This window comes from Carex rostrata, chromosome 19 (assembly GCF_964058835.1).
Source record: "Carex rostrata chromosome 19, lpCarRost1.2, whole genome shotgun sequence".
Lineage (NCBI taxonomy): Eukaryota > Viridiplantae > Streptophyta > Magnoliopsida > Poales > Cyperaceae > Carex > Carex rostrata.
The window spans coordinates 8,151,255-8,163,822 of NC_135936.1; the positions used below are offsets into that span (position 1 = coordinate 8,151,255).

The 12,568-nt window shown below is 32.1% G+C and overlaps 1 protein-coding gene across 1 annotated transcript; it reads left to right on the forward strand.

Annotated features, from left to right (window-relative positions):
* Positions 1 to 542: 542 nt before the first annotated feature.
* On the forward strand, positions 543 to 3,735 carry LOC144571650 (wall-associated receptor kinase galacturonan-binding protein). The gene is made up of 4 exons (XM_078320998.1): positions 543 to 1,135; positions 1,451 to 1,788; positions 3,280 to 3,324; positions 3,459 to 3,735. The coding sequence occupies exons 1-4, from the start codon at positions 672 to 674 to the stop codon at positions 3,581 to 3,583; spliced, it is 972 nt and encodes a 323-aa protein (XP_078177124.1). The 5' UTR covers positions 543 to 671; the 3' UTR covers positions 3,584 to 3,735.
* Positions 3,736 to 12,568: the final 8,833 nt, after the last annotated feature.

Genomic DNA, 12,568 nt, shown 5'->3' on the forward strand with positions numbered 1-12,568 from the left:
TCGATCTTACACTCCTGCCGACAAGGGGGCAGAGGATTCGGTTCCGGTCCCGATAGCCATGTCGAATCATTCCTGTTACTGTTAGTAGAGAATCCGAACTCTTTTCGTAGTCACTTGTTTCATTGTTTGTCATATCAGTATACGGAACAGTCTCTCAAATTTTTACGCACCGTTTACACGCCTTGTTTTGATTCAGTAGGAAATGTATGGCTCAACACAGCCTGAAGTTGCAAATGCCTCTAATTTTTATGGGCCTGGAATTCGATTTTTGTTGAGATTATAAGCTCTTTTTTTTTATTACATGTTACGGGCTGAAGGCCCATAATAGAAAAATTGCATTAGAACTGTATTTCTTGAACAACTACTTGAATAAGATGCTCGTATCAGGTACTTGAATTTATATTAAACAAAAAAATATATTGTGTAATAACTATTGTTAAAAATCCATTTCTTGAGTCTGAAGCAATCTGCAGATAGTACTTCTTTTAATCATAATAATTCAAGGCAGACTTAGATATTATACACAGAATCAAATATAAAGTTGACAACGGAATAAAGCAAAAGTATTAGCAGAACCCCGAGGCCTCCTTTTGCACTTTATCCTTTCAATCTCTAATTAATGCTATCAAAGCAAATAACACTGGCAATGGTGTAACCTTCTCTATATTTCCATGGCTTTCATCTTCTTCTTCCTTCTCTATATCTCCACTATTATCAATATATCATCTTCTCAATCTACGGTTTGTCGGACCTTTTGTGGTGACATTCGAATTCACTACCCGTTAAGCATAGATGACGGCTGCGGCAGCTCATATTATCGCAACATGCTTCTCTGTACCAATTCATCAATCCTCCATTTCCGCACCCCGTCTGGGTCTTATCCTGTTTCATCCATCGACTATACTGACCCGCACCTTGTCATAACTGACCCATCAATGTGGAGTTGTGCCAATCCGTCAGATACCAACTTTGCGGCAACACCTTTCAGCCTTGACACCAGTAAAAGGTTTTCCCTTTCAACAAGAAACGAGTACCTATTTTTTAATTGTGATAAGAACTCTGTGCTTATTGAGCCTAAACCAGCTTACTGTGATCGATTTCCTGACCGGTGTGGCTCTGCCTGTGACAGCTCAGGGTATGACATAAATATCTTAATTTTAAACATTAATTAAACATTGTCATTTTTTAGATTCTGTAATTTTACTTTTTATGAACAATTTGTTATTAGATATCATTGCAATGTACATTTTTATAACTCATTTACAAAATTAATTGTTTTGGGTATGATTCTGCAACTAGAACTCCTCCATTTATTCCAATTCAGCTTGAAATTTTCTTGTTCATTTTGGGTCCTATTAGACCATTCCCAAGTGTCAGCCAACAACAAAAATAATTACCAATCTAACAAAACATTATTTCCCTAAACAGTATTTGTGTATTACTATTACAGATATCTGTGCCGCAACCTTCCAGGCTGCCCGAGTGCCTTGCTAGAGAATAATGTTAGCTGTTGCACCTACTACCCGAAGGCCTCTGAGTCTCTGAGGCTCATGCTGAAACATTGCGAGTCGTACACCGGTGTGTACTGGAGGACAATAGGGACGACTGTTCCACCTTATGATCAAGAGCCAGAGTATGGCATCAGGATTGATTTCGAGATACCGGTGACAACTCGGTGCCTCGAGTGTGAGGATAACAGGAAAGGTGGCGGTGTTTGTGGGTTTGATACTGAGTCTAGGGATTTCCTTTGCTTGTGCAAGGATGGGAACATGACAACATTTTGCTCAGGTAAATTGTACAAATTAGAGATTAATTTTTCCAAATCCTTATGATATGATTTATTAACCTTAGCTTACTATAAAGTGTACGACTTGAAAACAACAATCATACGCTATCTGGGATGCTAAAATATCAGTCCAAAGCTGTAAAGCACCATATGTGGTTGCCTTGTTCTAATGCTATGTTCTTTTTTTTTTTTTTTTAAAGTTCCAACGAATCCAATTTTTAAAATGGCATATATCTTAGTTTTTTCCGAAATAAAATCTTTGTACAGGGCCTAGCCAGAGCCCACGAGAGAATAATATAAGCCCATATATACTAACTGATAAGCCAGGTCTGATCCGGCCCAAATTTTGCCGCGACAGCTAATTGGAAAAAAAAAATGCATAAAATGATAAAATATAAAATCAATGTTCACTAGGGGCGTCAACGGTATGGTAAGGGTTGGGTGAAAGCATTTTCATATCCATATCCGTCACAAATTATTCTTTTTCGTACTCTACCCTTACCCGTTACAAATTGCCTTATCCGTACCCTATCCTTACCTGTTGTAGTTATCGGATAACGAAATCGTAACGGGTAAATAACGGTTAATACTTATATAACAATTATTTTTGTGCTTTCAAGTATTAAGTTTAGTAGACTTTTAAACTTTATTGAAAATTTGAATTTACTAGAAAGCGTGGAAAACCGATGTTTTCAGTAAATTTCTGCAGCATTGAAATCAGTGGTTTTCAAACTAGCTTAATAAATAGTAAAAAAATTTCAAAAAATGTAAAATTTGGTCTCCAAGTAGATTATAATATAGATTAAACATCTAATGTTTGGATTTGTTGTTTGGACATCACAAAATAAAAAAAGGGGCGGCAACACCTTGGGCAGAAATGCTGCCGGCAGCAAATTAGCCAGACCCTATATATATATATATATATATATATATATATATATATATTTATATAATTACCCGATCGGGTAACGGGTACAGAATAGGCTTTACCTGTACCCTTACCTGTTTTGATAACGGGAAAAAATCTTTACCCATATCCGTACCTGATAAGTTTATGAAAAAAAATCTTACCCATATCCGTCTTATCGAATACGGTATGGGTCAGGTAAACGGATAAAAGGGTGTCATTGACACCCCTAATGTTCACGAATAATGAATAAATTAAAAAAAAAAAATTAGTAAAAGTTGGAGGTCAAGCCATCCAACTATTTAATACCCTTGTTATTATAACAAATGATTTCTCTCATCCGGATTTCAAATAAATTCTAAATTAGGCTATGGTAATGGAGTTGGTTGATGACCTGAACTATTCAATTTGCCCTGTCAAAAATTTGCAAAGGATCAAAGTTGAAAATTAAAATGATTCTTGCAAAAGCCACCTTTAGATATTAAAATGCCAACAAATTTGCAAAGGATCAAAGTTAAAGAAACTTAATAATTTAGTTGTGAAGTTCCTCTTAGATATAACTTTTTTCTTTAAAAAAAATTTGCAGATGCTGATCAATCAAAGCATGGAACATCATCAACTGTGATTGCTGGTAAGAATTTTCATCATGATCCCTGCTAAATGCATCATCAAAATATATACTTTTTTTAATTATACTAAATATTGAATTCTGATTCCTTAGAAATATTCACTCTAATGTGTTGAATGAACTGCTCATATTTACAGGAACTGTTGTATTTTCGGTTGCTGGAGCTGTTGGAATTGGAGCTCTTGTGTGGTTTGTAAGGAAACTAAAATCAAATAAAGTTGTTACTTGTGGAGTTCAAAGCAACGAAAATAGATATTTCTGAGAGACAAACATAGAACTATTAGTTTAATATGTTATGCCAAAAGAATTATTTTTTGGCAATTTTATTCTTCTTTTCTATTATTTTTTTCTTTTTATATTTTTAAAGAGAGGATATCCTGTTTTGCTTATACGTGACAGTAAAATATTCTGGGTACTGACAGAGAATCTTGTATTATTTCCTAGGATTATATTATATTTTTTTTTTTTGAAGGTCCTAGGATTATATTATACCGACTCTAGTTAAGCTTATGACCAACACATCATAACTGTAATAAGGGCAATGATATTATTTTATCTGATCTTATCAAAGCGTATTACAACCGTCAAAAGGAAGCACATTAAATATAGTTTTAATATATTTTGAGACAAAGATTTTAGGTTTTTGTTGAGAAATGTTACAGTTGAAGAGTAATAGAAACTTGCCTTTTATAAGAGTTTCTAATTCTGAAGAAGAAGAAAATATGCGACTTTTACAATAAGCAGAGATGATCTGTTAAGACATGATCTGATGACTTTTCTACAAATTCAGTTGTCTTCAATTTCCTAATAACCAAACAGTTTGTAACGGATAAAATAATGACTATTTCCCATATTTTGTCCTCAAATTTATGAAATTCTGAATTTTGCCACTGCTAACAGTACTGCTAGCATTGCTAGTTAGCGGTACCTTTTTTAAAAAGTTTGACCAAATTTATATGTACTAGAAAGATCACAAAAAGAAAATATATGAAATATCTTATATTTAAATATACTACAAAGATCATGAATATTTTTTATGTCAGATTTTTTTAGTGGTAAAAATAATAATTTTTTTTTAATGTGTTGCTAGAAAAAAAAATTTAGATCTAGTTATTGATACGGTTCAAACTTTGAATCTGTGTCAATAAAAATGTTTTGTGGTCCTTGTAGCAGATTTAAATTCTAAGGTACTCCATCTATTTCTCTAAAAATATTTTTAGATAAATATTATAAATATAAAATCACTTCTAAAAAAATAAATAAACTTATATTTGAATGTACTAGAAAGACTATGAAATATTCTTATTGATCTATATCTAAAATTTAAACTGAAATCAATAATTCAGATTCAAATATTTTTTTAGTTTTCTAACCACGTAAAAGTTGGCCTAAAATATATTTCATGATCCTTCTAGGTGGTCAAACTTTTTGACAAAAATACAGGTAGCAATGCTAGCGGTATCAAACATTGTCTACCGGTCCCAATTATCAGTAGGGACAAAAATCGAAATTTTGAAAAATTTAAGGACATGTTTGGAATTTCAATTTTTGGAGGATATAATAGAAATTTCGTCCCGTTCACTGATCATAAAATAGCTTAAACAACGAAGATTTTATTAAAAATAAAAAGGTTCTGACTCTAGTAGACAGTCTTATTAAAGTTATGACTCTAGGAAAGATTTTGAGGGATAAAGAATAGAAATTGAACTTCGAATTTTTCTCATTATTATCAATATTTTATTTTATTTACTTATGAATGGTATATGTCGTTATTCATCCTTAATACCAAGTTATATTAGAATTTCTACCTTACCTAATTAATGCTCATTATTTAATATATATATATATATATATATATATATATATATATATATATATATATATATATATATATATATATATATATATATATATATATATATATATTTAAAAGCTTCCGTCCATCCAATATCTTTTACATGCTATTTTCGAATATTGAACATCTATCTCTCGAAAGAAAGACAAAAACTAATTGTGACACTGCGCTAAGCCCAAAGCTCAATTAATTCTCAATTATAATTAGTCATTTTACATATTAATTATTTATTTTCCATAGTTAAAACATTGTTACTTTATTAAAATATAAAATGAAAATAATGAAAATGTTGAGAACTAAGATATGGTCTAGTGACAAAGACAATGTCTTATATGTAAAACATTAGATTTTTAAATTCAGATGGAAGATTCCTTGTAAATATTTAAATAGTTGAGTGGCTTAACTTCCCACCTATACTAAAAAAATTAATAAAAAAAGTATCACATAAAGTTTAATCAAAATTACAACCCACTTAACTCGTATAATTAATTCACAAAATCCGTATTTAAATAATTACATAGATTAATTGAATTTTCGGATAAATTGACTTAAAAAAAATTCAAACCATATAATCAGGTTGAATTAATGTAAACCTTAACGATTTTATTAACTCAGCTACCTAGCTGATTCCTAACTCTCAGGATTCAGGAAGTAAAAATTCGGTAGGGTTTCCATTATTGATGTATTTAACTATTTGACTATTGTTTGTATGAGTTTGACTTAATTTGCATACCCCTTTTAAAGACGGATCCAAGTGCATATATATCAATTAGCGGAAAAAGAAAGAGAAAGGAATTTGACAATGGTATTTGATTAACACGCTATTAATCGGTCAGCCCTTAATTAACGGGCTAGCTAAGCGGTTACGTGTCTCCACAATGTCGTTTCATTAAATTTCGGTGTTTCAACAAAAATATATATTCTCAGTTTCAGTGTTTCGACGACAAAAATGTTATCGGTTTCACTTAAGACACAAGGGTGTAATAAATTAAAGAATTTTCATTCCCGAGCAGTTGCTTAATTTATATACCATCGACGACCCAAATTTTTTTATTAATAACATAAAAAAATAAAATAAAACACCTCTAAAATGGAAGAATTCCACGTTTACTCGGGCCACTAAGTCAATCTGTGCAGTCCATTTATAGAGGATAAAATGGAAGAATTCCATGTTTACTCGGGCCACTAAGTCAATCTACGGTCCATTTATAGAGGGTTGCATATTGACTTGACGACCCCTTAAATGCTCAAAAAATATACTGTAATATTAAATATATCACAGTTTTGAGAGAGCTCTAAGCCAATCGACGGCCCCTCATAAATGAATCGCAGATTGGCTTAGCGCGCGGTTCAGATAAATCTAGAATTCTCTCAATATTTTTAAGGTGTTTTGGTTTATTTTATTATTTTGAAAGGGTATAAATAAAAATTTTGGATTGATGACTCGACGTTGGGTGGTCTACTTAATTTCTCTTTCTTAAAATCAACAAATTAATAGATTATGGACTTTGGTACGTACATTTCATTTCTGGTTTCGGATTTTACGGTAACTACGGAAATTGATTCTCATCCTGATCATATATATTCTCCACAGGTAGGCAGCCATGCACCATGTAACTTGCTATGACTGTCTGTTACGTGTGGTCGAAGTCTTGTTTACGCTCCATCTGTTTCTTACTTGAAATAGTGTTCATAGCGATTGGTATACAGTGGTTTGAAATTATAAGGACTTTGGCGCTATATATATGTTTTCTTGTATAATAAAAATTAAGATAATGATCATAACAGTTTAATTCTAAAGAACCTATAGGAATTAATTCTTAACACGAGTTATGTCTTACCATCATTTAAGAAATTGATTTACTTATTCTATTAGAACCAATGGTTTCATTAGCTCATTATTCAAAAAGCTATAAGATGTTCTAATAAACAAACAGAAAAATCTTTAGTTTCTATTTTGTATGACATATGCATGATATATATCATGGTATAATTTTATTTTGAGGAGAGTTCAAATGCCTTTATTTTTTGTATCTCCATCATGTCTTCATTTTTAAAAACTTTAATAACTCAAAATTTAAAACTGAAAAGTCAAAATATAACCATTGAATATGATATACAACATTTTCTCTATGCAAGTGTAAAAAATTATGACATTTCAAATTTATTTTAGTTGTCATTAAGAGCTTGTAAAAACGTATTAATGTGGATAATTTCTAGAAACGTTGATTTTTCAAATAATTCATTCACATAAAAACAAAATTGAAATGTGATAACTTTTTAATGAGCGCATAGAGAAAATAATATAGATCACATCTAACGGTTTTATTTTGACATTTATGATTTAAATTATGATTTATTAACGCTTCTAAAAATGAAAGCATGGTGGAGGCACAAAAAATGGAGGTATTTGAACCCTCTTTTATTTTTGAGAAAGAATATATAGACAACCAACTTTATTCAACAATTTTGATAATCAAATGCGGTATCAATATAAAAAAATTGAGAATATATGTTGTTTTTCACTTCAGGAGATCACCTCACCATAATTAATTTGTGTAAGTGTAATTTGAAATTCTTTTGCCTATTTGATTTCATTTTGAAATTGCCTCATTATTATCAATTTTCAAATTGAACTAAATATTATACACAAGCTATCTAAACCATTAAAAAAAAACAAAAAGTCTTAGTTTGACAATTTTTGAGTCATTTGTCATGATTGTCAAATAATTAGTTAATTATATCAATATAATTTTTTTTTCTTTCTAAAATGTGTTTCACCTCTTGTTGAATATTTAAACTTACAAAGCAGTGGCATGCCTAGATGACTGACATTAGTTAAGGTGAATAATTTAAATAAATCTGTTATTCGATGAGAAATTAAAAATGCTCAAGTCCAATTAATAAGATTACTAGTTAACATAGTTACAACAATTTCAATCAATTTGACATGCCTAGATGACTGACATAGAGTTGCTTGTACAAGTCCAATAAAATTTCTGTCTAGCTGCGCCAAATTTTTCAAAAGCTACAGCCGGAGGTTTCAAAATCAATCCAAATAAAACCCAGGTTCTATCCACAAGTTAGCAAGTTAAGCGCATGGCCACCTTGCTCATCTATAAATACCCATATGCATTCTCTCCATGCATGCAATAACCCAAAAGTACATCTTATTACTCCACATTATATATAACTGGTATCAAACGAGTAATGGCGAATATGTTTCTCGTTTTGTTTTTCCTAATGACAATTGTCATGTCCACTTCTATAGTCACACCAAATCCTCTCACAGACAAAGAAAAAGAGAAATTGGTTCCGAATACTGATACATTAGCATCATCAGAGTCGCTGAGAGGGTTTGACTACCTGTTACGTGGAACCGCAACATGTGACAAGTTTCCAAGGGTTTGTCAAGCCAAGGATACCGCAGGACCCGACTGTTGCAACAAGAAGTGTGTGAACTTAATGAAAGATAACCTCAACTGTGGGGCATGCGGAAGGAGGTGTTGGTTTGGACAGACATGCTGTAACGGTAATTGCATCGACGTTTTGTACGATCTAATGAACTGTGGGGCATGCAATAACAAGTGCAAGATGGGAAGCTTTTGTTACTATGGAATGTGCAGTTACGCTTAGAGGTCATATATATACGACTATATATTGGAAGTATTGAAAGTTTGTTATTTTTTATTTTATTTTTAAATTTTAAATTTTACATATAGTGTGTCGGCGTGATATATGTAAAAATAGTAAGTACATTGCTATCTGTAATAAAATCATGACATTTAGTTTTCAATTTTTTTTTCTTTTGTAATTTACAAAAAATTAAGAAAGGTAGATGCTGGACCTCTAGATCTACTTTTAACTCCAAAAATATATTACAAATCTATTATATATATAACTGAATATATATAATTCAGATTTTGAACCATGCATCCAGTATATAACATAAGATTAAATCCTGATCAATGTAGTAGCATACCATCTATTTCTAAACAAAGTATCATACTTTATAAGAGAAAAAGGCAAAGGATATACCAGTCATACGTAGCTAGCTAGCTCCAACAAATTTACAAGAATTCTACACATCCCCACGTCACATATATCATGCACAAAGATCAAACTGTGGGAACTTTTGCTAATAATTAATTAATCTCAATAAACTAAATTACTAACATTAAGAAGAGTTTGTACGCATCAATTAGACAAGCACAAAAGTGTTACGTACAAAGAAGAACATTTTCTCAACAGAAATTGAAATTACTATACAATTTATGCAGGACAGATAAATGACAAATAAAATGGTAAGCTTCATTTAGTTATATCTTAATATATGCAAGACAAATAACAATGACCGGTTCCAAAATTTATTTAACTATGTTTTTCTTATAAAAATAAATTCACTACGTGAGCTTCATATATGTCCACCAACAATATATAAGGTTGTTAATTACCTGTATTTCAAAAGAGACTTTAATCCAATTAATTAATTTAGTTCTTCGTGCTGGCACATCCTTAAATATTAGGCATGTTGTATGATGCATTTATTAACGAGTTATATAGTGCATGAACTTTCAGCATGTATAATAGGGCATGCATGATAAGCCTATTTAAATCAATCATATTGGTCAGGAATTACTTGATAATTTGTTCATGTACCATACTACCATTGGATTAATGTAAATATATAGATGTGATGTCTTCTAATTAAGTTGTTCTCTATTGTTCAGCAAGTATACGTACGTAGGTTGATTAATTAGGTCCTCGAATAGTTTATCATTAAATATGTTCAATAAAGTAGCACCTTGTAAAGTAACAATCCTAGATAGTTTTACGTACATGAATTTTGACCGGTGTGGCTCTGCCTGTACTGACAGCTCAGGGTATGACATAAATATCTTAATTCTTTTTTTTGAAAACTTGGTAGGTGCTACCAAGATAAATATCTTAATTCTTAAACATTAATTAAACATTGTCATTTTTTAGATTCTGTAATTTTACATACTTGTTATTAGATATCATTGCAATGTACATTTTTATAACTCATGATTTACAAAATTAATTGTTTTGGGTATGATTCTGCAACTAGAACTCCATTTATTCCAATTCAGCTTAAAATTTTCCTGTTCATTTTGTGTCCTATTAGACCATTCCCAAGTCTCAGCCAACTACAAAAATAATAGATGCATGAAAACTAATTACCAATCTAACAAAACATTATTTCCCTAAAACAGTATTTGTGTATTACTATTACAGATATCTGTGCCGCAACCTTCCAGGCTGCCCGAGTGCCTTGCTAGAGAATGACGTTAATTAGCTGCTGCTCCTACTAACCGAAGGCCTCTGAATCTCTGAGGCTCATGCTGAAACATTACAAGTCGTACACCGGTGTGTACTGGAGGACAATAGAGACGACTGTTCCACCTTATGATCAAGAGCCAGAGTATGGCATCAGGATTGATTTCGAGATACCGGATAACAGGAAAGGTGGCGGTGTTTTTGGGTTTGATACTGAGTCTAGGGATTTCCTTTGCTTGTGCCAGGATGGGAACATGACAACCTTTTGCTCAGGTAAATTGCACAAATTAGAGATTAATTTTTCCAAATCCTTATAATATGATTTATTAACCTTAGCTTACTATAACGTGTACGACTTGAAAATAACAATCATACGCTATCTTGGATGTTAAAATAGTTAAATATTATATCAGTCCAAAGCTGCAAAGCACCAGATGGGGTCACCTTGTTCTAATGCTATGTTCTTTTTTTAAAAAGGTTCCAACGATCCAATTTTTAAAATGGTCTATATGATATCAAATCTTTGTACAGGGTCTAGCCAGAGCCCATGAGAGAATAATATAAGCCCATCTATACTAACTGATAAGCCAGGTCTGACCCGGCCCAATTTTTCCGCGACAGATAATTGGACAAATAATGCATAAAAGGATAAAATATAAAATCAATGTTCACGAATAATGAATAGATATAAAAAAAAAAAAAAATTGAGTAAAAGTTAGAGGTCAATCTACCTAACTATTTAATACTCTTATTATTATAACAAATGATTTTCCTCATCCGTATTTCAAATAAACTCTAAATTAGGCTATGGTAATGGAGTTGGTTGATGACCTGAACCATGCAATTCTCCCTGTCAAAAATTTGCAAAGGATCAAAGTTGAAAATTAAAATGATTGTTGCAAAAGCCATCTTTAGATATTAAAATGCCAACAAATTTGCAAAAGATCAAAGTTAAAGAAACTTAATAATTTAGTTGTGAGTTCCTCTTAGATATAACATTTTCAAAGTGACTTAATAAATAAATAGTAAAAAAATTCAGAAAAATATAAAATTTGGTCTCCAAGCACAATTTAATATGGAGATTAATTTGAACAGTTTGGATTGACGTTTTGAACTTTGAAAATTGAAAAATGAATTGGTAGCACCAAAGCTCAGGAACTACCACTTTGATCTTAGCCAACCTCCTATATATATATATATATATATATAGAGAGAGAGAGAGAGAGAGAGAGAGAGAGAGAGTGTGACTAATATGCATTCGGTAGCACTTCGGCCGAAGTGCTACCGATTCATTTTCCAGTTTTTAAAGTCCAAATGATCGATCCAAACTATTAGATGTCATCTCCATATTAGAATGTGCTTGGAGACCAAATTTTACATTTTTTGGAATTTTTTTACTATTTATTAAGCCACTTTGAAAATTGCTGATCTAACGGTGGCTTACCAAACAATAAAAATCAGAAGCTACCGTTGGATCAACGATTTTCAAAGTGGCTTAATAAATAGTAAAAAAATTCCAAAAAATGTAAAATTTGGTCTCCAAGCATATTTTAATGTGGAGATGATATCTAACGGTTTGGATCGATCATTTGGATTTTAAAAATTAGAAAATGAATCGGTAGCACTTCGACCGAAGTGCTACCGAATGCATATTAGTCACACTCTATATATATATATATATATCCAGTGATTTTTACATGGAGAAACAAAAACAGTATTTTTAAACATTGCTGAATTGAGTTTAGAGAACTACGCAAACTATCCGGCCATTTTTATTAATATCCCTAAAAAAAAGAAATTTTAATAATGCCCATGTGTATAATTTTTTTTTAACTGCCCTGATCGCCTGGGCATCGGGCGGCCCAAAATACCAATGAGGTGCCCCGCTGACAGGCGCTCCACAGCAATATTGAGCCACCCCACCCACTGGCGCCCCATAACTTATGTGAGTCGCCTCATCCACTGGCGCCCCATATGTTATGTGAGCCGCCCCGCCCAGTGGCGCCCCACTACCCATCAATAATCCCCACGCCCAGCCGCCCCATCCCTCTCTGTCTCCCTTCTGTATTCGACCCGCCCAGAACCAAAGGCCAA